This window comes from Sciurus carolinensis, chromosome 11 (genome assembly GCF_902686445.1).
Source record: "Sciurus carolinensis chromosome 11, mSciCar1.2, whole genome shotgun sequence".
Taxonomy (NCBI): Eukaryota; Metazoa; Chordata; class Mammalia; order Rodentia; family Sciuridae; genus Sciurus; species Sciurus carolinensis.
The window spans coordinates 10,271,548-10,297,538 of NC_062223.1; the positions used below are offsets into that span (position 1 = coordinate 10,271,548).

Below are 25,991 nucleotides of genomic sequence, written 5' to 3' on the forward strand. Positions count from 1 at the left end.
AACAGACAGGTAGATCAATGGTACAGGATAGAAGATACGGAGACATACCCACATTAGTACAGTAACCTCATACTAGACAAGGGTGCCAAAAACTTACAATGGAAAAAAGATAGCCTGTTCACAAGTGGTGCTGGGAAAACTGGAAATCCATATGCAGTAAAATGAAACTAAACCCCTATCTCTCACCCTGTACAAAACTCAACTCAAAATGGATCAAAGATCTAGGAATTAGACCTGAGACCCTTCACCAAATAGAAGAAAAATAGGCCCAAATCTCCATCACTTTGGCTTAGGACCAGACTTCCCTAACAAGACCCCCTATAGCGCAAGAAATAAAAGCAAGAATCAATAAATGGGATAGATTCAAACCAAAAAGTTTTTTTCTCAGCACAGGATACAATCAATAATGTGAAAAGAGAGCCTACAGAGTGGGAGAAAATCTTTTCCACACACACTTCAGACAGAGCACTCATCTCCAAAGTTTATAAAGAACTTAAAAAACTTTACACCCAAAATACAAAGAACCCAATCAATAAATGGGCTAAGGAACTGGGCAGACACTTCACAGAAGATATACAGGTGATCAACAAATATATGAAAAAGTGTTCATCATCCCTAGTAATTACAGAAATGCAAATTATAAGCACCCTAAGATTTCATCTAACTCCAATTAGAATGGCTATTATCAAGAACACAAACAATAGTAAGTGTTGGCATGGATGTGGGGGAAAAGGCACACTCATACATTGCTGGTGGAGTTGCAAATTGGTACAGCCACTCCGGAAAGCAGTGTGGAGATTCCTCAGAAAGCTTGGAATGGACCCACCATTTGACACAGCTATCCCACTCCTTGATTTATACCCAAAGGACTTAAAATCAGCATACTACAGTGATGCAGCCACATCAATGTTCATAGCAGCTCAATTCACAATAGCTAGATTGTGGAACTAACCTAGATGCCCTTCAATTGACAAATGGATAAAGAAACTGTGGTATATATACACAATGGAATATTACTCAGTCATAAAGAAGAATAAAATTATGGCATTTGCTGGTAAATGGATGAAGTTGGAAAATATCATGCTAAGTGAAATAGGCCAAGCCCAAAAAACCAAAGGCTGAATGTTTTCTCTGATAAGTGCATGACAATATATAACGACGGGGGGTTGTGGGGGGAAGAGAAGAATGAAGGAACTTTGAAAGGTGTAGAGGAAAATGGGGTGGAAGGATGTGGAGAACAGAAAGATAGTAGAATGAAACAGACAGCATTACCCTATGTATATGTATGATTACAAGAATGGTGTGAATCTACATTGTGTACAACCACAGAAATGAAAAGTTGTACCCCATTTGTGTACAATGAATCAAAATGCAGTCTGTAAAAATAAAAGTTTTTAATTAAAAAAAAAAAAAAACAAACAAAACCCTAGCCTTTCCTGCCCTCAGCTCATGGAGTCTGTGTGGGTTCATGGTGGGACCCACAGGAGGACCAAGGCTGCGGGCACTCAGCAGCCTGCTCATAGTGCTTCCTTTGGGTGGACCTGGGACCAACCCACCAGTCACCAGAATGAGTCCTAGGGCTCTGGTTACACAAGGGGAGACTAACTGTCAACAGCTATACCACTGGGCCCAAGGCCTGAGCTTGTCTGAGCTGACAAAGGCCGGTGTGTGCCAACAGTCTGAGCTGCTATGTTGTCACTTATGGAAGGAGTAGATGCGCCTACTGCAAGGGCCTGGGCCCCATGGCCACCGGCCGTGAGCCAGCTCAGCTGAGAGCCCTCAGGTTCGGCTCCAAGCCTGGGCTGGTCCTTGCCAGGCTCCGTCATCAGCTGTAGCACAGGGTCCCTGTCTGCACATCTCTCTCCTGCCTCATCCAATGTAACAGGGTAGGCGTCAGCACCCCTGAAACCACCTCTAACCTGCAGTGTCATCCTCCATGGAGGGAGACTGCGGCCTGGCCTGCCCCCAGGGCAGGCTCAGTCCTTGCCCTGCCAAGGCCTGCAGATCGCATGCACGGCAGGCCTGAGGTGTGGGAGCCGCACAGCTGCTAGATGAGTACTGGGGAACGGGTGCCATTCCCTGGGTCTGGAATGACGCTGACTGTTACTGGTCACGGCAGAGTCGCTATTTGGTTAGGCCCTGGCTGTGACTTCGAAGAGCAAGGCCAGCTCCCTCCTGATTTCAGTCAGAGGCCGCCTCCACCCTCACATGCATCTAGGGCCTCTCGGCTGTGGAATGGCAGCACTTAACTCAGGTCTCCCACTGCCCAGATGAGGAAAAGGCGGTTCAGAGAGGTGGAGCAACTCACCCAAGGCCACAGAGTGAGCATGTGTGATGGGACTGAGGCCTGCAGACGGTGGGACTGTGCCCCACCTTGCAGGACCATGGACCACTCCTCAGTGGGGGCGATCTCCCCCATCAGGCGCCCCTGCCTCAGGTCACCTGCCCTCACCTCAGGGTGCAGGCAGCAGGCTGGCCAGGCTGGTAGGGCCCAAGCTGCACCCGGCACACCAGGGCTCCCAGCACCTCGCAGTCCTCCACGTCACACGGGTACCGCGCCGTCAGCACGTTGCCCTTGGCCTCCTCATAGAGCAGCCGCAGCACCTCCTCATCGTGGATCTGTGGGCCAGTGGGCAGGGGAGGCTCAGCCAGCTGGTGTGCGGCACAAAGGGAAGGGGAGCCATGCAGCTGGGCTCGCTGCCTCACCTGGAGCTCCCGCCGCTTGGGGAAGAAGACGTTCCTTCGGAACTGCAGGGAAGGCTCGTCTGGGGAGGGAAGAGGTATCACTGGCCAGCTACCCTGCTCCGTCCAGCACTGCCCTCCCAACCTCACCCGCCTCGAGTGGGAACACCCTCATGCCTGAGGGCCCCGTGAGATGGCCACACAGTGCACCACACGTCCACCTCCTTCCCAGCTGCCCCTTCTCAGCTCCCCTAGGTGCCCATCCCCGCTGCCCAGCGCACCCACCCATGGCCACGTCATCATCCGGGGCGTCGGAGAAGCGTAGCAGCAGCTCAGTCCACTGTCGGCCCACCTTGTAGGGCTGGTGCTTGGGCTTTAGCTGCACCTCTGCAGGAGGAGAGGAGAGGCACTCATGCAGCCTCGGGAGCAGGTGATGGAGCCCACCCACCCCGTCATAACTGCCCCTCACGGCAACAGTAACTGAGCAGGTACCAAGTGTCCCAAACCATTTCAAGTGGTTCTTGTGCATTTACCCTAGTGACTACTGTCCATTTCACCTGCAGAAGAAATAGGGATCAGAGAGGTTAAACTGCTTGTCCAAGGTCACAAAGGGTGTCAGGCTGCAGACAGAGCCTGCCCCTGCTCACTCCAGCCCAGGGCGAGGTGGAGCTGAGAGGCTGAGGTGGACAGAAGGGGCTGGGGGAGGGGCATACTGAGGGGCCCGGAACCCCCAGGACGCGGAACCTGAGGCTGGTGATGAGGTCCAGAGGTCTGAGAAGCTGCCCTCTTGGCCCGTGGCCTCCCCTTGGCCAAGTTCTATCCTGTGATCCTCCCTCCTGCAAGCCCCTCACCTCCTGTCACACAAGTGCCATGCCGCCCAGTTCCTGCCTGCCTGCTCTCACCTGGCTGCCTCCTCGCTCCCCCCTGGCTCTGCTCCCGCCACGCAGGCCTTCTTAAATCACTCAGGCATTTCTAGCTTCATTGTCCCGAGGACAATCTGCGCTTGTTGCTCTTCTTGCCTTGGACTCCTGTCTCCCAGATCTGCACGTGGCTGGACAGTTCAGATCTTAGCTTGAGGTCATATATCTTGGACCCCTAACTAAGGCAGCACCTCCTCGAAACTTCCCATCTCATGTTTGTGCCATTTGCCTGTCTTTCCAGAATTTTCCACCACCTGACAACCTCTTACTGCCTCAGCCTGCCTTAGACTGTGAGTGACACACAGACACGAGTAGGTCCTGGGCACATGGGGCCCCAAAATGGACTGGCACAATGACTGAGCACTCCACTCACCGGCCCTAGACTTGTGCTGTTAGTCCAGGATTCAGCCCCTCAGACCAGGGCCCCTCCACTAGCTGACAGTGGACATCTGGGGTGCTGCCCTTGAGAGGTGTGAGGGTTTCCAAAGTCACTCAGATGAACTGAGGTGCCTGCTGAGGATGCAGGAGGGGGAGTGGCAAAACACCTGCCACTTACCTGCCACTCCGTCTTCTCCACATTTCCGTCCTTTCTCTCCCTCTCCCCACTGATGGCTGAGTGTCTTGTCCTGCCAGCCTGGTGCCAAGCATTCTCATTTCCATTCTTTGAACCTTCTGGAAATTCCACCTGGACCCTGATCTCCCCTTTTTCTTTTTTTCTGGTACTAGGGGTTAAACCCAGGGGTACTCTACCACTGAGCTACATCCACAGGTTTTTGCTTTCTTAAAATTTTGAGTCAGGGTCCTGCTAAGTTGCCCAGGCTGGCCTCAAACTGGCAATCCTTCTGCTTCAGATTCCCCAATAGCTGGGATTACAGGTCGTGCCACCACACCCAGTTCCAACCCTGATCCTGATCTCAAACAGGAGCCACGGCCTACAAACTGGCCCCCATCTTCAGGCTCTTCCATCTAACCTCCTGTCCAGCTTCTCCAGTTCTTTCTTATCCCATTGTTTCTGATCCAGACTTCCCAGAGGCTCTACAACCCTCACTTCCTGCCCACATCCTTGGCCCCACCCAAATATCACCCCACCAACACACACCCCCCCAATGGCACACCAAGTACACAATTTGTCCCAAGAGCTCCTTCCTCTCTCCTCTAGGAAGGGCTCCCTCGCCACCTTCCTGCCTGATCAGTCCCTCTTTCTGTTCCACCTGGAGACTCACAGGATGTCAAGGCTGCGAGGGCATCAGGATCACTCAAAGAAGAATGGGGACTGCCCAAGGACCAAGAAGTTGGTCAGGAGTAGAGCTCTGTTCTGCAAACTTCCCTTCCACACTTTCAACTTGAAAGTACCAACTTCGAGTTTACTGAGGGCCGGGCTCTATCAGTCTGGTTTGCTTTGGTAGCCCCAGCATGGCCAGGGCCAGAGGGCTCTGTACCTCCTTAGGGAATAAACACAGTAACCCACCAGCTGGGATCCACTGGACACACTGTGGGGAAGCGGAGAGCTAGGGACAGGGACATCCTTCTGCCTTCACTAAGTCCTAGCAGCTCAGAGGATCCTGTCATCAGAAAAGGACTATGCTAACCCCGTGGTTCCAGACTTCCACATGGGGCCTTCTCACCTGGAAGCTGTCACCCAAATGAGACTGACAGTCCCTGGAGCCCTGCCCCATGTAATCACAGTGGTGTCTAGTAGGCCCAATTCTACCAAAACGTGCGGTCTGAAGGGGGCTCCTGCAGATGGCACCATGTGCCTGCCTCAAAGGAGACTCTGGGTCTCTGCTACTGCTTCACCAGTGCTGTGGGGGAGATCAGGGGTTCTGGGGCCTGAGGCAAAGGTGAAATGCAGGCTTTCAGCCTCCCAAAGTGGACTGGGAACAACGTGGGTGTTGACTAGGCAGCAGCCTCAGCCACCTTCCCCCTGGACGGCCACGACACACAGGCAGCCCATTCAGTTCTTGCCACTGGGCAGAGGAATGCGATGAGGGGGGGTGGGCAGAGGGGAGTAAGCTGCCCTGCAGCAGCACTGGGAGTCTCCCAGGAAGGGCAGGGGCCACCCACTCGGGCCCCCCACCTCCAGCTCTCCAAAGATACAGCCAAGGGGCCACAGTCCTGACCAGCAGCTCTGAGGGTGAAGGGGAGCAGCTGGGCTGAGCGTGGGATGGCCAGACATGGGTCAGCAGGAAGAGGGTGGGCGGCAGCCGGAGAGCAGCAGCTGCGCAGGAAGTTGGCGGGGCTGGGGGTAGTGGGGGCTGGGAGCTCGCTCACTGGGATGCTCCCTCCGGGGAGAGGCACAAACCCCAGAGGCCTCAGGAGAGGAGGTAGCCTGGGGCTGGACTCAGGCTCTCCTGCTCACCCTCTCAATGGGACCAGTCACCTCCCTGTCCCTGTTCCTCTACAACAAAGGGAATATTTAAGCTCAGAAAACATTTGGTCGTGGCACCAATTTAGTTTCCCAAATGATGACATGGGGCATCCTGTCCCTTGGCCTTCTTCCTGTTCAAGGTAGCAGGTTCAGGGACCCTATTCACCCAGGGATCCCTGGGTAAGGGTCTGGAGAGCCACTGCCCCTTCTTCCACCCCATCCTGGGGTCCCAATCAGAAAGAGCAGGAAGTGCGTACTCACAGGGTCAAAAACCAGGCAGGGCTGAGACCCTGTGCAAAGAAATCATGTCCTTTCTCTTCCTGGTCTATCCACCCTCGACAAAGGCCTCACCATCACTGTGGCTGGTTATACCTCACTTTCCTCCCCAACCCCAAGGAACAGGACACAGTAGGGGGCCAGCACTCCCTTGCTTTGCGAGGCCTCAGATTCCTCACTGCAGAACAGGTCTGGGCCACAGGATGTGAAACTGCTACAGAGTGCAGCCCAGGTTGTGGCATGAAAGGTGTGTGCAGTGAACAGGGAGCCCTTTCCTCCCTCTCCCAGTCCTGGTTCAGCCCCTTCCTCTGCTACCAGCCACATGAAAGAAAGTGTTCCTCAGGGCTCTGGATCCTCAAAGGGGTAGCCAGCTCCAGGACACACCCAAGTCCCAGCTTCCTGATGTGTAGTAAGTCACCAGAGGTTGCAGAAGCTGCCCCGTCCCTCCAGCACTGGTCAGTGCCCTTCCAACCCTCCCGCCCAGGGTTGCTCACCACCAAGCCTTACCCAGCAGCGGGGAGACAAGCCAGAGTGCGAAGGCATCCAGGGCAATGTCTGGAAGCTGCAGGACCTCACGGACTGCCCGGTGCAGCTCGTGGGCACTGAGTGAGGGTAGGTTCTCCACAGCCAGGGGCACCACTGTGTCATCAGCCAAGTACACCAGTACATCAGCAGCTGTGATGGAAGCCAGGAGGGTCAGCTAAGGCCCACTGCCAGGCACAGCCAGGCTGACCAGGCACCCTCCACAGTCCTACACCCTGTGGGGGTGACTGAGACTATACTCCTGAAACAGAGCCCCAACATACTTTCCAAAAGGCCCCATTGGGAGTGCTGCCCACCAGAACTTCCATGAGATCCTCAAACCACCCAGAAACCCAGCACTCTGGCCTAGACACCAGCCTTACCCCACCCCTAAGGTTCAACTTAGAGCTGGTCATAATAAATCCCGGCCTCTAGCTCTCTGGCAACCCTAAGGACTGCTCTACTTCTGCCCTGAAGAACATTCCAGAGGTAGGGACTATGGCATGCAAGCTGAACCCATCCTGAGGTCACGGCAGTTAGCCTATCAGGCTGGGAGTGAGGAGGGCTGGTAACCCACAGTTTCCCTTAGGTGAGACTCATTCTCTCTTTAGTCCCGGCTAAGAAGGGAATGAGGATTCCTAAGGCCACCCCAGATCAAAGAAAGGTCCAGGTCTCTGCTTCCTCAGGACTCTTCAAGCCATAGGAGTCAATACTGTGGCCTTTCAGGACAGCCTTAAGCAGGCTAGGGAGCCAGGTATGGTGGCAGTGGTGAACACCTACAATCCCAGGGACTTGGGAGATTAAGGCAGGAGGATCGTAAGTTTAAAGCCAGCCTTAGCCACTTAGGCCCTAAGCAACTTAGTGAGACCCTGTCTCAAAATAAAAACTAAAAAGGGCTAGGGAAGTGGCTCGTGGTAGAGTGCCTCTGGGTTCAGTCCCCAGTGCTGCAAAAGAAAAAGAAAAAAAGCAGTCTAGGAAAGGGCAACCCAAAGAGCAGCGCATTCTCTTGTGACAAGCTATGGGATTCCCATCTGGAGCACAAAGCCACAGGGAGACCCTTGGCAGGGCAGCAAGATTCAAATTCCCATCCCTGGCAGGCGGCAAAGGAACACAGCCTGGAGGCCAGCATCCTGGGTTACAATTCTTGCCTGGTCTCTCGGTCTAACTGGCTGACTTCAGCTAGACTTTAGTCAGATGGTTGACCCATCTGCAAAAGCAGAAATAACATCCCTCCCTCAAAGAGGCTGTGAAACAAATGAAGAGAAGCCAGTTAAATGGAAGGGCACACTTTAGAATCAACACAGTGAAGGTACTTTTTGGACCCCCAGTCTCTTCTGCCCCAAGAGCTACTTTGAGAGATCAAAAATCATCTCCTGGAGGCTGAGGAAAAACAGAGGCAAAGAAAAGAAGGCTCAAGTTCATCATTAGCTGGAGGGTTCCAAAAGTCTGTGATTTAACCTCTCTAGGGCCCAATTTTCTCCCTATAAAGGGAAGATAATGATCCCTGCTTTCAAAAGACTGTTTGTGAAAAAGAAAAGGAACAAAGAAAGTGAAGGTGTCACTTTTCATTCATGTGTTCTCACTCGAATTTCACAGCTAGGTGAGACTTGCCTGTTCTACAAATGAGAGCAGGAATTCAAGAAGTGTATCAACTTGATCACTAAGCTAGCCACAAAGCCCAGGTCCTCTGATTCTGACTTGTGTAAGTTTGCCACATCTCAACACACCTTATGTCCTAATACATGAGATTAGTAAAAGAGAAGACAAGGCAGAGCCACATCTCCAGGAGGGAACAGAGAGGAGAAGAGGGCAGGGACCCACCTCGGGCTCCCACTGAGGACACGCTGCTTCGGTGGGACCTCTCAGCTGGGCCGAGTTGACCGGCATTACCTTCTGGCCCGTCCATCTGCAAAGGGAAAGAGAAACAGCAGTTACTGGGGGTCCAGAGGTGGGGACTGAAGGTCTCCTTCAGCTCTTCATGAGTAAGGGAAGGGGTCCCGACCTGGGTCTACAAGGTTGAACAACCTGCCTGGGAGGGACCAACTGTGCAGGCTGGAGGTGGAGCGTGCCCTTCCACTGACTGGAGATCCGGGCTAGTGGAAGGGATCAGAGCAGTGACAGGGGCGGTGGTCGAAATTCGCTAGCCGGACCCTCCAGGAAGAGCCCCGCGATCCCCCGGGCGGGGCGGGGGCCCAGTCAGGGAGTGGCCGCCTTCTCACCTCGCAGGGTCGCAGAGCCCGCCGCCTCAGGGCAGGATTCGGCACTGACTCTGACCCCCAGCTCCGGCCCCAGCCCTACCACCGACCCTACCACCGCTCCACTCCAGGCTGCTGCAGGCGTTCCCGCCGCTGGGGCTGCGCCGCGGAAGCCCCGGTAGGAGGAAGCGCCGCAGCCAGGGCCCCGCCTCCCCGGCCGCTGGAGCCAATCGGAGCCTGAGGCCGCCGCGCACGCTCTCTGCTGGCGCCGGTGCGACCACGCCTCCGCAGGCCGCGCATGCCCGGACTCGCCCCTGGCGAGTCCAGCCACGCCCCTGGGGTGGTCACGCCCCTGGGAGACGTGAACCAACAGGGTCACCAACTCAAGTGACCCAGGCCCAGTTTCTCTACCCGCAGTCCCCGGCCATTGATCTGCAGTAGGGTGTGGCGAAGATTCAAAAAAGCCGGGGACGGGGGGCGAGGGTCTAGGCGCTCACTCCGTTCGCCGTATGACTTTGGGTTCAACCCCCGCCTGACAAATGAAGATGCTTGGATGAACCACTCAGATGGCCACACTGGGCTGGGCGCTGGTCAGAGGTGTCGCAGGCAGCGGCCTATACTCCAGAGCCCCCTGGCCATAAAGTGTGATGAGTTCTTGGCCGTGATCATGAGACAGTCAAGTTCCTTCCCCTCTGGGAATCCGTTTCCTCATCTGTAAAATGACATGGGACTCCATTAGTGCCAAGGACCCTTCTCTCTCTCAAATTATTTGTGTAGGTGTAGGTCAAAAACTGAGGTCAGGCCCAGTTTTTCCAGGGCACAGTCACATGATCCTTGGCTATCTGAGACACACAGCCTCGGAGACCTTGAGCTCTGAAGAGGCAGGTGTGAAACCACCTATCCAACAGCTCACGTCACCAACATGTCCTGGCAATGAGATATGTGTGTGTCTGAGGTGCAGAACACAGGAAGAAAAACTTGGGCATTTGCCCAATTCAGAGGAACTGGAAGTTGTTGCAAGACAATGGGCTTGGGGATCAGCAAAAGGGGACCTTGGGTGTTGTCAGTGAGCTATGTCAACAACATAGATCAAGCATATTCATGTCTTTCCACTATGTCAAAATTTATTGAATAGTAATAAATTCACAAGCTACACCAATTTCATAGGTTGTAATTCACAGAGTATTTGTGGGTCACCTGGTAGTCGTAATCTGGGCAATCACAAGTTCTTTTATTCCTATCTTAATTACTAGTATTATTCTAGTAATATAAAGAGTAATTATAGTCAGGTATGGTGGTGTGCCTGTGATCCCAGCTTCTTGGAAAGCTGAGGCAGGAGGATCACAAGTTCGAGGACAGGCTGGGCAACTTCACCAGGCTCTAACCAATTCAGTGAGACCCTGTCTCAAAATAAAAATAAAAGAGCTGGGGATGTGGCTCAGTGGTAGAGCACCCCCGAGTTCAATCATCAATACTGGAAAAATTTTAAAAATAAATAAAACTGGAGATGGTGTCAGTATTGCCATAAGAGCTACAAAATACTATAAGCAGGAAGAGGAAGAAGGTCTTTGATTCCTGCTCACACAGTTTCTTCATGTTCTCAAGGTTCCTAGAAGTGGAAATATGATCATTAGCAGCTACTATTTATGTGTCACTTTTCTACACGATTAAATTCTTATCACATACTGAGGTGAATATTATATCTCTATTTTATGAATGAGGAAACAGGATTGAAAAGATTAAACAAGGAGACTGACTCCTGGCAGTGCATGTGATGGCAGCAGTGTGGAGACTAGAAACTGGGTGTAACTAAGCAGGGCCATTGGAAGAGTCCAGAAGGTTGAGTGACAGGTGGGCCGACCAGGTGAGAAAGGGCAGCAGCTGTGTGAGATGGCTAGGATACAGGAAATCCCTGGGCACCTGGGTACATCTGGTAGTAGTGGTTCTTGAGCCCCAGGGTGAGGGGCATGGCCAGTGGGGAAGGCGTCAGGGAATAAGGACAGTGTGGAGGTCGTTAGCTAGAAAGTGACAAGATGAGAGTCCTGCTCTGCTGTGAGGAGGATGAACCTGGTGGAATTTGCGGGAAGGCCGTGAAAGCAGCAGCCAGGGCGGGTTTCCTTCTGTGAGGCTCCCAGAGAGAAGGGGTTCTTTGGAAGTGGGTGGAAATGAAAGAGGCCCACTCTGAAAGGAGGCCTTAGGGCTAAGAGGCTCGGACGCAGCAATCGGTTGGGCTGACGCCCTACTTGGGCAAGTAATAAAGGACCCCAAGGCCCACAGAAGGGGTTGCCATGTCACTCCGGAGAAGGGGTGGCAGAACGAGGGCGGCCCCACCCATCGCCGCCCCGCAGCCCGGGACAGCTCCAGGGGAGGAGGTTGGCGACGAGGCCCCGCCTCCTGGAGCCGCCCGCCCTCAGAGGTGGACGGTTTCTGCTCTAACCACGGTGAGCCGGGGGGGAAGGCGAGCCGGATTGTCCTTGGGCATCCGATAGGAAACCAAGATCTACGAGGGGACCCGGAGTGGAGGTCGGGGTGTTTTGTGCCCTTTGCCAGTGGGGAAAGAGAACGGGAGCCCCAGGTCTGGCCACCCATGCTAGTCCCAGACTTTTCCGCTCATCCAATCACTCAGCCAGGATCTGCGGAGTTCCTGCCCTGTGCCACGCACGGCCCCAAGCCTTTGAGACACAATAGACAGAACAGCCAGGGATTCGTGTCTGCCCAGACCCTCCGTGTCGGTGGAGGAGAGGAAGAGCGGGGCGGGCGGACCGTAACGTTACCGGAGACGATTCGGGAGGCCTCCCTGGGGAGGTGACGTTTGAGCCCCAGCTTGGAGGAAGCGCGGGAGAGAGCGTCCAGGAAGAGGGAACAGCCAGTGCAAAGACCTGGAGGCGGGGGCCTGTTGGAAAGAAGAGTAGGGAGGCCAGGGAGGCCGGAGGTGAGGTCAGAGGAGGATGGGTGGGGCCTCGAGGGCTCAGAGAAGCCAGGAAGGATTCCATCTCAGTCCCTCTGTTTCCAAAGAAATCCATTTCTCACAGCTTGAAGGCTGGCAAGGCTAATATCTAGGCAACGGCATCTGGCAAAGACCTTCGTGTTCCATCTTTCCCTGGAGGAAGGCAAGAGGGTGAGGGAGGGGAGAGACTGACCAAGATTTTGGTTTTGACCCAGAGCAGCATGGCGCCATTGCAGACACACACAGTCCTTTACGTAGTGAGAACCTCCAGCTTTCCCTAGGGGACAGGAGGCCGAGGGAGGCAGCATTTCTGACTCATGCAGAGTCCTAAGCAACTCTGGAGAGAGCAGACAGGCATCAGGGCCTGGTGAGTCTCTTCTGGGGCTGGCGCCTCTTTTTTCTGGGTCCTTCCCACCGTTTCTTGTTTGGGTGACTGCTGCAGGCCACTGTGGGCTGGGCCTGCCACCTAGTGGCCACACTCTGCCTCCACCAGGTCTGGCTGGGGAGAGCAAGGCCGGTGTTCCAGTGGACATGAAGAGGAGTTTGGCCTGGACAGGCGGAGCAGGCCTTGTCTCTTGCTGACTGAGGCAGCCCTGGAGGGGTCTGGCCAGCTGGAACCCAGCTGCCATCTCAGCCCACTCAGCAAGGCTGTCATTGACCAGAAACGGGAATCAGGCAGGTTGGCGGCCCATCATCTTGCCCCAGAAGATTCCCTGCTCTCTCTGCACACACTTCCTCCAGTCTCAGGGTCACTGAAGTTGGCTCGCTCCCCACTCCTGGTTGCCCAAGGTCTGGGCGCTGGGCCACTTCGCACCCTTCAGTCAGAGTTAAACATTAGTGGGAGGTTATCTTCCCGTCTCCGGGGAAGGCAGGGGAATCACACTCACCCGTCTCCCGTGTGGAGCGCGGTTCCTGCCGAGCACAGAAATGCCCGTGGAGGAGTTCATGGCTGGCTGGATCTCTGGTGAGACATTTTTCTTCCTTCTGTCACATCACCTCCAAGGGTGGGTCACTTCCTGGGGAAGGTGGGTGACATATGAAGAACTGAGGCCAAAGTTCTGATTCCCCTGGAGGCCCCAAAGCCAGCTGTCCCCGGAGCCTCCTGGGAGTTGTAGGGAAGGAGGAGAGGAGAGGAAGGTACGGGCCAGAGGGGCTGCTTCTGCATCCCAAGACTACCCTGCCTGACACCCACTAGGAGTCAGAGCTAAGGAACACCCTGTACCACAAGCCCCCAGCCCTGCCAGGCCCACCCTGCAGGGCCCAGAAGGAAGTTCACCTTTGACCTCACCTGCTGTCCCGAGTTTCCCTTTGGGCCTCTCCTACCTGTCAATGGGTTGCAGCCCTGGGCTCTGAGGCCTGCTGTGGGTGTATACCCAAAACAGCTTCTGGGTGACATTCCTCTTAGGAGGAAGGGAAGGACACTCTGAACCCACCTGCTGAGGAGGCAACCTCTAGCTCCGGAGCAAGCCTCTGCTGTGGAGGATGAGACTGGGAAGTGGGGAGGTGGGGCCTCCTCCCCAGGTGCCAGTTGGATTCCTGGAAGGACCCTCCAGCTCCGCACTGCAGCCTGGGGGTAGCAAGTGCCAGGAGGGCAGAGTCCCCAGGAGCAAGGCCACAACACTGAGATGGAGGAAAGTATGAGGTGGAGATTCCTTCCAGAATCTTGTGTTCTCTAGTCAGTGTGAACGGTGCACCTGCGGTGGCTCTTCCCTTCTGCATGTGCCTCCGTAGGTGGGGCCCAGGGTCTCAGTCCTTCAACGAGTGCCTTCCTGGCCCAGTGCATAGCATGCGAGGTCGGGCGGGGGCAGCTGAAGTCTCCATGAAGTCTGGAGGGAAGGTGAGTGGCAGGTGTCTGAGAAGGCCAGGCCTCCTTCCTCCTGCCTGAATCCCTCTTTCCTCTCACACAGAATTGCTTCCTGGGCCTGGCATGAGCCCTCACTCATAGCACCTTCTTGTCACCACAGGAGCTCTGGGCCTGGTCCTGGGACATCCCTTTGACACTGTAAAGGTGAGTCAGGAGAAGCACCAGAATGGACTGTCTGGCCTGAACCGAATGTCAGGTGGCCCGGATCGGGCCTGGCTGGCGGGGGCTCACCCTGTCTCGCCTGCCCACTGGCTTCCTGCTCCAGGGGCAGAGGGCAGAGCTGGCCGCCTGGCATGCACGCAGCGCTGGCTTGCTTGCCTGCCCCATCCGCCCTGTCGTTCCCGTGCAGGTACGGTTGCAGACCCAGACCACCTACAGGGGCATCACGGACTGCATGGTCAAGATCTACCGCCATGAGTCGGTGGGTGGATCAGTTCTTTGGGGTGGGGGGCTGTGGGGCTGGTGACCCAGGCTTCCTTCTCCCCAGCAGGGCTCTGCCTCAGAAGGGAAAAGATCCAAGTTTGGGGTCCTGGGAGCACTGGGTGGTAGCTTAGCCCCTCAGGGATAGAGCCAGGCCTTCCCAATCTCACCACCCCACCTCCCTGGATTAGGGCTCGGGAGTGGGAAGTAGGAGGGAAGAGGCCTTGCTGGGGCTGTAAGGGTAGAGCGCGGGCCAGCCGTGCCTACCCTAGTGCCGCCATGTTGCCCCGCAGCTCCTGGGCTTCTTCAAGGGAATGAGCTTCCCTATTGCCAGCATAGCAGTGGTCAACTCTGTCCTGTTCGGGGTCTACAGCAACACCCTGCTGGCACTCACAGCGACCTCCCACCAGGAACGGCGGGCCCAGCCCCCCAGCTACACACATGTCTTTGTAGCAGGCTGCACCGGCGGGGTTCTGCAGGTGAGAGGGTGGCACGTGGGCATACACACAGGCGGTACAGTGCTGACCAGAGGGGTCTGTCCCCTCCCCACCCCTCTGGTGACTCAGAGCTACGGGTGGGCAGACCCCACTGAAGGGCATGTGTGGTGCTGCGCCTGGTGGCTGGCCAGGCTGCCCACCTAGGGTGAGGTCGTGGAGAACAGAGGGGACGAAGGCAGAAAGAGTTGGTTGGCAGTGCCGCGAGGAGGCCTCTGAGAAGCAGCTGGAGCCTGCTCTCAGGCTGACAGGGCTCGTCCACCTTAGAGGGGTCTGCCAACCTCAGATCTGTGGGAAGATACCTCTCCACGGCGACCTTTGACTCCGAACAACAACTAGGCCCGACAGCTCAGAGCCTAGCCTGTGGCAGTTCTGACACGGTCCTGGGAGCGCCCAGCCCTGCCTGGCTCAGGCCCTTGCCCTCAACACCTGGTGGCCACTATCTGGGAGCCTCACCTGAGGCTCCAGGCCACAGATCTCACTGGGAGAGGCCCAGGATATTAATCATTAAGTCACTCCAGTCATTTGGTTTTGTTCTCAGCACTGTAGTTTGTGGGCTTTTGAGGGGCGGGGTGGAGGCAAGAGGGAACCTGAACAGAAAGAGGCAGAGAGACTGGTTCTGTCCCATGCCCCAGCTGGGCACCTGGGTAACCGTCTGTTCAGCACCTGCCATGATGCCCTTGACACATTTCATGGGGCAGAGAGCAAGAGTGGAGCTTGCACACTTAAGTGAATTAATGATTAACGAGACCCCAGAAGTCGTGGAGATTCTGCCCCTTCTTGTGTGGCAGATGTGACTACCTATTTCTAAGCCCCAAGCTCTACACTCTGTAAAAACAGTGAAGAGAACTGAGAACCTCAGCAAAGTGGCCCAACTTCGGCCCAACCAGGCCCTGTTCCTCAGTCACTCTTTCTGCTAGATCTTTGGAAAGTAAAACAGGATAATCAGGGCCATGGACGGAGACTGGGCCCAGGAGCTGACTGGAGCCTGGGACTCATGTCAAACCTATAGCTTTGGTGTAACAAGGTCTTGGAGCAGAACTGTGTTTTAGTTAGCAGGTGAGAGGAAGCGGGAGGGACTGGCATCCTCTGAGCCTGACCGCTCACTGGGGAAGTAACACCTGATGCCCCTGTGGCAGATGCCCAGGTCTTTGACCCAGCACTTTCCTCAGCTCCCAGGAGTCCAGTCTCAGAAGACCACCCTAGCCAAGAGCTCAGCTCAGCCCTGCCAGCAGGTTCTGGAGGGCAGCATTAGGGCCCATCTCACAAAGGGGGTCCTCACCCCACACCCCTGCCTGCCAGGACAAAAGTAAACAAAGTGTGGACACCTCCAGGGCTCATCTCCAGCGCCTGTACCACCAGCCATGTCTAAGGCTGAGGAGCTGAGCTCAGGTCGCTCCCACAAGACAAAACCCACACATTTCCCCTCAGCAGGGACCCCAGCTCTCACCTGAACTTCAGCAGCTTATGTGAACAATGTGGTCGCATCCCTGACCCAACCCCAGCCCTCCCCCTCCTTTCTGGATCCCCTCAGCACCCACCCTCACCCAGGGCCCAGTCCCATAGCTACCCCAAATCTTTCTTATCTACCTAAGACGGTAATAAGACTTCTGTGACCTGCCGAATCCACCCGTCGCCCATTGTCCCACACTCGGAAGTCTTTGTTGGAGTACTGTGGCCAGGGCTTGGTGGGAGGCAGGGAGGGCTGACCAGTGCTGGCCGCAGGCCTCTGAGGGGTGACACACAGAGGAAGGGAGAACCTGGGAAGCTGGCCCTGTAACTAGAACAATGACAATGAGATGACCTCTTTCATCCTGGGGAGGACTGGTTCTCGCTGTTCCCTGGTCACAGACTGAATCCTTTGTTCAGCCTGGTTACTGCAGATGCCCGCGCATCCCTGAATCTTGGGAGGCCTGAGCTCCCTCCCACGCCTGTACAAACAATCCGGGCTTGTCCTCTGTGCCCTCCAGGCAAGCTTGGTGCTGTGCACGAGGTGGGGGCAGAGCCCGATACCTAGGGAGGTGGCCTGTCCTGCATCAGGACGCCCTGGCCCATGCCCAGCCATGTGTGGGAGAGGCCAGCAGCTGGCAGTGGGACCCAGTGTGGTCCCCACAGGCTGATGCAGCCCCTCTGCCCCTCCCTCCTCTTATTATCATAAGGGAACAGTTACCAGCCCAAGCGCCACTTGGGGCCTTCTTGTTTCCTTCCCAACAGGCCTACTGCCTGGCCCCTTTTGACCTCATCAAAGTCCGGCTACAAAACCAGACAGAGTCAAGGGTTCAGCCAGGGAGCCCCCAACCCCGGTACCGGGGACCTGTGCACTGCGCTGCCACTATCTTCCAGGAAGAGGGTCCTCGGGGACTGTTCCGAGGAGCCTGGACCCTAATGTTGAGGGACACCCCCACGTTGGGAATCTACTTTGTCACCTATGAAGGGCTCTGTCGCCAGTACACTCCAGAAGGCCAGAACCCCAGTAAGTGAAGTGATGATAGGGTGGGGGGCGAGGGTACGGGTGGGGGTAGGGCAGAGGCTGGGGAGGGTGGGGGTGGGGTGCTCTGTTGCAGATCTGACCCCACCCTGGGCTTTCTCTGCCCCAGGCTCAGCCACAGTGCTGGTGGCCGGGGGCTTTGCAGGCATTGCCTCCTGGGTGACAGCTACGCCCTTAGACGTGATCAAGTCCCGGATGCAGATGGACGGGCTGGGGCCGAAAGCCTACCACGGGCTGCTGGACTGCATGGTGAGCAGCTTCCGGCAGGAGGGACTGGGGGTCTTCTTCCGGGGGCTTACCATCAACAGCGCACGTGCTTTCCCTGTCAACGCCGTCACTTTCCTCAGCTACGAGTATTTCCTGTACTCGTGGGGATGAGCCTGGTGGCAATGCCAGCAGCTCCCCCACAGGACTCTGACTGTGAGAAAGCACCCAGCTCGAATTCAAGTGCGAGAGGCTCAGCCTTTCCTACCCCAGACCAGGCTGCGGGACACCTGAGCAGAAAGCCACCATCCCGGCTCCCGCCCAGCACCACTCACCTTGATCCTTTGCTTTCCTGCTCCAGGAAGCACAGACATGGGGAAGCAGCCAGGGGTGTTGGTGACATCCCAGCCCCACTTCTGCCATGTTCCCTCTTTTTTTTGTACCAGGGATTAAACCCGAGGGTGCTTTCCCACTGAGCCACATCCTCCCTTTTTGTGTTTTGAGACAGGGTCTCACTAGGTTGCTTACAGCTTTACTAAGTTGCTGAGGCCGGCTTTGAACCTGTGATCTGCTGCCTCAGACTCCTGAATTGCTGGGATTTCAGGTGGGCACCACCATGCCTGGCTGCCATGTCCCCTCTTAAGGAGCTCTCAGGCCACCTCCATGCCACCATCCCCAGGGGTCCAGTAACAGCACGCTGGGCGCTGCTTCCCACCCCCTCCTTTCAAAGCTCTCCTCCTGTGACTGCAGCATGGTGTGACCTTTTGTCCATCCCTGCCCAGAATCCTTCAGGGGCTCCCATTATCTTCAGGAAAATTCTGAACCCCACCTCTACCTGGCCATCTCCCCACTGGGCTTTCCTGTCCTTGGTCACTTGGTGGACATGAACAAGCTGTGCTCGCTGTGGCCTGGGCCTGGAAGGCTCATCCCCCCTGGCTAGTGGGGGCAGTGCCGGGCAGTGTGCCTCTGTCCTCCCCAGCTGACTCGCCCTCCTCCAAGACAGCAGAGCACTGTCTCCAGGGTACCACCTGCCCTGCCCAGCCACGCTCCGGGGTTCCCAGGCGCCCTGGCCCACCTGCACTGCTTCATGGTTGTTGATTTGCTACTCGGCTTCTCCATCGTCCTATGAGCACCTTGAGGCCAGGGGTGGTACTGGTCTCTCAGCACAACCCCATGCTTGAGCAGATGTATTCAGTAAGTGCTCATTAGATGCAGTGCTGATTGCACCCCCACCCCGTCTCCCCACTTCAGCCCCCACACCTGCTCCCTTGGTCCTGGGACGCACTGCTGTCTCCTGCGCCTACCAACCACCATTTGCCTGCCTTGACCGTCTCCAGGTCATCTCCAGGGGAGGGGCGCAGAGGTCGGGGTGTCCACCCTGCCCACACCCACCCCACGTCTTCTTTACCCATCTCACTTGCCAGGTGGGAATTAAAAACTGGCTAAGAGGGTTCCTGTCATTGACAGTGAAGCTCAACAGAGCCTGTACCCTCTAACGTCCCAATCTGGTCTGCTATCAGCCTGAGGCGCCCTGTGATGACCTGAATTTCTGCCATTGCTGGGGGTCCCTTGTAGACCCTATCCCATGTGACTGTCACAGTTTACAGAGGAGGTGGCCTTGGCTCAGAGATATTTTGCAACTTGTTCAAGGTCACACAGCTGGAAGTCACAACCTGCCTGAATGCATCTGGGCCTCCAACCCCAGAGCCCAGTTCCTTTGCTACATTGCTCTGCCTCAACTGTGGCTGTCTCCACAAGTCACCTAAGTTTCAACTGACCTAGGTCAGACCTGCCAGGACTGCTCCCCTATGGGCCCATGGGAACCCGCTCCATGCCCATGTGTTGCATTCGGCCACCCTGAATGGTTCTCCCTGCTCAGAGCATGGTGGCTGGGCGGGTGGCCCTGAGCGGGGCTACATTTTCCAGCCTTCCTCGCAGCTAGGGTTAGGTTCTTGCTAGAGAAATGGGAGCCAAAGGGATGTGTGCAGATTTCCCTTCACTTGCTTCAAAAGAAAGCCCTCCCTGTTGGCTACAAGTGTCCAGACTGACCCCTAGAAGGTCGCTTCTGAAGATGCAGGAGGTATCCTGCTGACCCAGAACCTGGGTGACTTTGAGGCACACCGCCCACCTCTCCGCTTCACCCCAGCTAAGCCATGGGTAAGGGACTGTGAGTATCTGGTCCATGCTAATCCAAGTGCGTCTGTGGGGCAGGTGAGCCAGGAAGAAGGCCCTGCCCTCCTCGCACCTGCCAATCCAGATCTCCAGGGACAGGGCCTTGGGATCTGTATGGTTGAAAGCTTTCCCAGTGATTTAGACACATAAAAGTTTAAGAATCAGTGTTCCGGGTGCTCCAGAACAGAAGTGTTGTATGATAGCAGCCTTTGAACTAGTTTCTAGAAATCTCTGCTCTTTGAAAAAACAGAGTCACCCTGAGACCAGTTCCCAGGTGACTTGAGACCATCACTGTCCTTTTCAGTTTTCTGCTGCAGTTTTCCCTCTGAGATCCCTTCTGGTCAGACAGTTTGGGGCCAGTCCAGTACCACTGCAGGACCAGGGGTTGCAGGTCAGACAAGGCAGCAGGGGCATGGCAGACCCTGGAACGCTGGGGCGGTTGGCTGTTCTGCACACATGGAAGGGGAGAGGGCTTTTATAAATGGCAAGGAGGGGACAAAAGGCCTGAGTGGCCCTTGGAGTTTTGCAATTTCTTACCACATGACAACTAGCAAGAGAGAAAAATCAAGGAACCCTTATTTAAAAAAAAAAAAAAGAAAAAAAATTCACACCCTTTTGGGGTAGTAATTATGCCTGTATATCTGGGCTTCCATTTTTCTTCTCTGGTTCTATCCAGAGGCCTCTGGAAGGGCCTGGGGCTCTCCCCTGAACTCCTAGTTGAGAACCAGAGGGGTACATGGCAGCATCCAGGAGGAGTCAGATTCCCAGGCACCAGTTCTTTCCACTAACTCAGCTGGGCCATGTGGGCTCAGTGGTTAAGCGCTACGGGTTCAATCCCCAGTACCATAAATAAATAAATAAAGTTGTGAATGAAAGAAAACTGGCAGAGCCCTTGGACTATTACCAGAGTGCTTGGGCACAGGTCCCAGAGGTCCCAATAGGCCAGGCTTGGCCACCCATCTCAATATGCCAGTCGAAGAGCCGAACAATGTTGAAGGGCAGGAGAGGAGCTTTAATCAGCATGACCATGCAGGGAAGAACAGATTCAGAGAGGAACAATGACCAAAGATCTGTCTTCAAGGGACTGACAAGAACTTTGATGCTTTATAGAAAAGGGGAACAAAACTGGGCATTGGTGGCGCACACCTTTAGTTCCAGCTCTGTGGAGGCTGAGGTGGGAGGATTGCATCTTGGAGGTCAACCTGGGCAACTCAGTGAGACCTTGTCTCAAAATTAAAAAAAAAAAAAAAAAAAAAAAAAGACTGGGGATGTAGTTCAATAGTAAAGTGCCTCTGGGTTCAATCAAATTGATGAATGAATAAAGAAAAAATACATCCCTTTCTAAATTAGCAAGAGGTAAGGAAACTTCTCACAGATCTTAGGAAAACAAGAAATAGTGAGTATAAACCCAGGTGTGGGAACTAGGGCTGCGCAAGGGGCAAGCACTGACGCCAAGCCCTGGACTGTAAAGAATTATAAGGAACAGAGAGCAGACACCATCCCGTGGGAGCTGAGTCCAAGACTTCTGAATTAGGCCAAGATCCTGAAAGGGGCTGTACCTTCAGTGAACGAGCAGACTGAAAACCTTCGCTTGCCAGCAAAGGGAATCTAAAGAGAAAGCTGCCTTTCTCCATCCTGGTGGAAAAAAAATTAATAAGATCAGGCTCCTCTGAGAGTTAGAACCATATCCCTGCTCCCTTCAGGTCCCAGGTCCTGCAGCCTGCCTCGGAGAAATTAATTCAACATGTTAGTGGCGCCTCCTTGTGCCTGGTGTGAGTAACTACACTTTTTTTAAGGACGAGTTTTTTTTTTTTTTTTTTTTTTTTTTTTTTTTTTTTTTAAGGCGAAAGTTTTAAATCAGGAACTTCAGGTGTTCCGGGGATTAGGCTCAACCCATTTTTTTTTTTTTCTTTTTAATTCACAACTTGACAGTAAAAAGGAAGACAAAGAACAAAAACCCTGGTTAAAATATAGGCAAAGGAGCCCGGTGTGGTGCCACATGTCTGTCATCCCAGTGACTCTACAGGCTGAGACAGGAGGGTCAGCCTTGCAATTTAGTGAGGCCCTGTTTCAAAAAAAAAAAAAAAAAAAAAAAAAAAAAAAAAGGCAAAGGACTTGACCCTGACTAGACATTTTTCCACAGAGGACACAAGAGCGGCCAATAGGTAATACAGAAAGGTATTCTGCATCATTTATCATTAGGAAAATTCTAATGGAAACCTAATGAGGACTGGGGGTGCAGAGACTTGCCTAGCATGCACGAGGACCAGTGTTCAAGCCCCACAAAAATAGAGATAAATAAGCAAACCATAATGAGATATCGCCTTGCGCCTGTTAGAACGTCTGTTACCAAAAAGGCAAAAGAAAGGACTGGAGATATAGCTCATTTGGTAGAGTGTTTGCCTTACAAGCACAAGGCCCTGGGTTCAATCCCTACCACCGCTTTTAAAAAAAAAAAAAAGAAAGGCAACAGAAGACTGGGCCATGGTTCCACAGCCTGAGCAAGGCCCTTGCTTCAAATCCCTAGGATAAAGAAAAAGAAAGCATTGGCCAGAGTGTGGTGAACTAAAGGGACAGTTTATATCCTGTGGGTGGGGAGGGGATGTGCATCAGTTCAGCCAGTTCACCCAGGAGTGGAAAACAGTATAAAGTTTCTTCAAAAACTTTCAACAGAGTTACCATATGACCCAGCAATCCCACTTCTGAGTATATGTCCAAGGAAATGAAAGCAGCATCCTGAAGACATAGCCGTACTCCATGGGTTTTTAGGTGTGTTATGACTATGCACTGTAGTGGAATTTGTCGATGTACTCCACATTTACTGCAGCATTATTCACCATCACCAAGACACGGAAACACCTTCAGTGCCATTGACCAGTGAAGGATCAAAAACTACAATATTATTCAGCCATAAAAAGGCAATCTGGCCATTTGCAACGATATGGATGATACTAGAGGAACTTAGGCAAAGTGACAGGCCAGACACATATAGTATGATCTCACAAGAGAAATCCAAAGAGCTGAAGAGGGAGTGGCATAGTTGTGACCAGGTGCTGGGGGTGGGGAAAACGAGGGCACATTGGTCAAAGTGCATAAAATTTCAGTTATGAGATGGACAAGTTCTGGGGACAGAATGCCCAGTGGGGGTGGGGATGGATGTGAACTAATTTGATTGTGCAGATGATCATACAATGTACCATATATGTAATCATCATATGGTACACCTTGAATATATTCAATCACCTTTTGTCAGTTAGATATATTTTTTAATATCCACAACAATAAATGACCACACAAGAAAAAAAAAATCATGAGTTAAAGTATCAGTAGAAACAAAAGCAAAAGATTTAGTTCCCCCAAGAATTAAAATCAGAGCTGAAATCAATGAAATTGAAACAAAAGAAACATTCAAAAAATTGACAAAACAAAAAGAAAAAAAAAAAAGATTTAGTTCCCCAAGGATTTCAGATATTCTATGTAACAGATATAGAAGGTAAAAAGTAAGCACTCATGAAATATTGACAAACCTAACAGAATTAGAAGAAACAAGTCTGGTACCGAATGCCTGTAATCCCAGCGACTCAGGAGGCTGAGGCAGGAGGATGGCAAGTTTGAGGCTGCCTCAGCAACTTAGTGAAACTCTGTCTCAAAATAAAAAATTAAAAGCGCTGAGGATGAAGCTCTGTGGGAAAGCACCCCAAACCCCAGCACAGAAAAAGAAAAATAAATGTTTATAGCTAAAAAAAAAAAAAGCGCGGGTTGGGAGGATAGCTCAGTGGTAGAGCACATGCTTAGCATGTAGCCAACCAAAGAACAAAAAAATTCCCCATAAGAGATGGGAAGAAACTACTCAGGGCAGCACAGAGATGATATGAAGTTGGGAGCTAAGCTTTCTTCTTTTGAGCTCTCTGCATCAGATCATCATCTTGTCAAGACTAATGATGATGATAAGTTCATCTAATGGAATGAATATCTACTATATATCTAATTACATAATTTACCAAGAATATATAAATACATAATATCTAATCACATATGGAAAGTATGCCTGGCGAGGCGTAAACCCTTTATAAATATTAATTGTCTGAAGGACCTTGAGGCAGGGTGCTGGCTGTCTTGTTCTCCGACCTGCATTATAGGTGGCTTGCTGTTTCTCCCTCTAGGGTTGTGAGCATCTTCCCAGCAGGGACGGGCTCTTATTTGCCTTTGCTGCCCTGGAGCCTTGTGTGCCTTCTAGACACAGCACATTCATTCCAAGCTTGTAAATGAGCTGAAGTCAAGCACTTCATTTCTTTGTCCCCTCCCCGCACTTTGCATATAGGAACACCTGCTAAATCGGACAGGGCTGCCTGAGCCTGTTAAATATTAGAATTGGGGCGGAGGTGTAAGTAGGGCTTGTGCTTAGCATGCAGGAGGCTCTGGGATCTGTCCTCAGAATTGGATCTAAGATCTGTTGGGAAGTGCGAATGTCCCCTTTGCTTGGGCGTTCCTTCATTCCTTATGCCCTGTCAACTGCAGTAGCATCCTAACTTAATTGGTCTTCCTGCGTCTACCCTATGTGCTCTTCATAGAACAACTGGAACTAGGTTCCCCGGCCTTCTGAGGGGCCGGGGATTCAAACTGCAGCCCTTGTGCATGCTAGGTGAGCACTCTCCAAGAGGAGCTATTTCTTCAGCTCCTGGTTTTCTTTTCTTTTTTGCAGAGCTAGGATTGAACTCAGGGCCTCACCCATACTAGGTGAGTGTTCTACAACTAAGCCACGCCCCCGACCTGAGAATTAGATTTTTTTTAATTTGTACCAGGAATTGAACCCAGGGTTGCTTAATCACTGAACCACATCTCTAGCCCTTTTTATTTTTTATTTTGAGACAAGGTCTTGCTAAGTTGCTTGGGACCTAAGTTGCTGAGGCTAACTTTGAACTTGCGATTCTCCTGCATCAGCCTTGTAAGTCAGTGGGATTGCAGGCATGGGCCATGGTGCCTGGCAAGAATTAGAGTTTTGTCTTTTTTTTTTTTTTCCCCATCCCATGGTGCTGGGGATTCGAACCCCAGTCCTTCCACATGCTAGGCAAGCACTCTCTGAGATGGGCTATATCGTCAGCACAAGAATTAGATTTTTTTTTAAAAACATACAACACTGTGTTCTCCCTTTGTCTAAACTACCCTCCACCAAAGAAAAACGACTTCCTAGCTCACTTAAATTTAAATGCTGCCCAGCCCAAAGCCCCTGCCCACCTTTCTAAGCTTTTTTTTCCTTAGCCTCTCCTGCTTTCAGGACCTGATTTCCATGTCTTCTGTCTGCCAAGTTGCTCCGAACCTGATTTTGATGGGGTGGTACTGGAGATTGAACGTCAGGGGACTCTACCACTGAGCTACATACCCAGTCCTTAAATTTTTCTTTGTCTTTTTTTTTTTTTTTTTTTTAATTTTGAGACAGGGTCTCACCACATTGCCCAGGCTGGCCTTGATGGTATGATCCTCCTGCCTTGGCCTTCAGAGTTGCTTAAATTACAGGTGTGCACTGCTACACCCAGCCTTAAGGTCTGATGGATGTTTGTTTGTTCAGTATTGGGGATTAAACCAGGGCTTGGCACATGCTAGGTAAGTGCTTTACCAGAGTTCTTTTTATTTTTTATTTTGAGACAGGATCTAGCTCAGTTGCCCAGACCAGCCTCTGACTTGTTATCCTCCTGTCTCAGCCTCCTGGGTAGCTGGGATTCCAGGTGTGCGCCACCACGCCTGGCTGACCTCTGGTGTTTGTACCTGCTCTTCCCTTTGCAGAGAATACCCTTGCTTTGGAAGGCTAGGTGATGATATAGTATGATCTCACCTATGACGTGTGATCTAAAAAGGTAAATTCACAGAAATGAAGAGCTGGATCTGGGGAGCTCCCGACTCAGCGGGAACCGCATTCCCTGACTGCCCTCCCCAGCCGCTCTCTCGGACAGAACTGTTTTATTTTTGTCTTGTCACTTACCACCATCCAAAATGATGTGCCCATTTGTGTACCTGTCTGTTCTTTATCTCCTTTTTCAAGAAGAGGAGGCTGCAGAGGAGGGATCCTCCCTCTTGCTGCTCTAGCTTTGGGATCCTAGAGCAGGGCCCAACCCACAAGCCAAGGGTCCCCTATAAATTCTGCTTACACTAGCAAACAAAGTCACCTACAGACAGGAAAGGTAGGATATACGACAACAATAGGGGTGCAGTGGTCCACACCTGCAATCCCTGTGACCTGAGAGGCTGAGGTAGCAGGATTTCTTGAGCCCAGGGGTTTGAAGCCAGCTGAGGCAACACAGGGAGACCACCTCTCTCTCTCTCTCTTTTTTTTTAGTACCAGGGATTGAACCCAGGGGACTTAACCACTGAGTTACATCCCCAGCCCTTTTCATTTTATTTTTTTATTTTGAGACAGGGTCTCACTGAGTTGCTGAGGCTGATT

At 53.0% G+C, this 25,991-nt stretch overlaps 2 protein-coding genes across 9 annotated transcripts in view; one reads left to right on the forward strand and one right to left on the reverse strand.

Moving 5' to 3' along the window:
- Frmd8 (FERM domain containing 8) overlaps nucleotides 1-11,868 on the reverse strand; it is a 28,548-nt gene extending 16,680 nt beyond the window's left edge. Inside the window, exons 1-7 of one of the 4 annotated variants that reach the window (XM_047519290.1) lie at nucleotides 11,738-11,868; nucleotides 9,461-9,675; nucleotides 8,590-8,674; nucleotides 6,754-6,921; nucleotides 2,968-3,069; nucleotides 2,707-2,765; nucleotides 2,453-2,619 (exon numbers count right to left, since the gene is read on the reverse strand). In XM_047519290.1, the coding sequence (XP_047375246.1) occupies nucleotides 2,453-2,619; nucleotides 2,707-2,765; nucleotides 2,968-3,069; nucleotides 6,754-6,921; nucleotides 8,590-8,674 (581 nt within the window). In that variant the 5' untranslated portion in view covers nucleotides 9,461-9,675; nucleotides 11,738-11,868. Of the gene's footprint in view, nucleotides 1-2,452; nucleotides 2,620-2,706; nucleotides 2,766-2,967; nucleotides 3,070-6,753; nucleotides 6,922-8,589; nucleotides 8,675-8,770; nucleotides 8,862-8,987; nucleotides 9,384-9,460; nucleotides 9,676-11,737 lie in introns of those variants that run through there. The other 3 variants (XM_047519292.1, XM_047519291.1, XM_047519289.1) reach the window with 3 other exon arrangements.
- Nucleotides 11,370-25,975, forward strand: Slc25a45 (solute carrier family 25 member 45). Of its 5 annotated transcripts, none has more exons than XM_047519294.1 (7): nucleotides 11,418-12,874; nucleotides 13,875-13,918; nucleotides 14,124-14,195; nucleotides 14,488-14,673; nucleotides 16,903-17,161; nucleotides 17,286-17,425; nucleotides 24,990-25,975. In XM_047519294.1, exons 1-7 carry the CDS (start codon nucleotides 12,838-12,840, stop codon nucleotides 25,026-25,028), a joined length of 777 nt encoding a protein of 258 aa, XP_047375250.1. In that variant the 5' UTR covers nucleotides 11,418-12,837; the 3' UTR covers nucleotides 25,029-25,975. The 5 variants fall into 5 exon arrangements, with proteins under 5 accessions (XP_047375252.1, XP_047375250.1, XP_047375249.1 ...); XM_047519293.1 differs by lacking the exon at nucleotides 24,990-25,975 and having other exon boundaries at nucleotides 11,418-12,277; nucleotides 12,404-12,874; nucleotides 17,286-20,812; XM_047519296.1 differs by lacking the exons at nucleotides 11,418-12,874; nucleotides 24,990-25,975 and adding an exon at nucleotides 11,370-11,404 and having other exon boundaries at nucleotides 17,286-20,812.
- The last annotated feature ends 16 nt before the right edge of the window (nucleotides 25,976-25,991 follow it).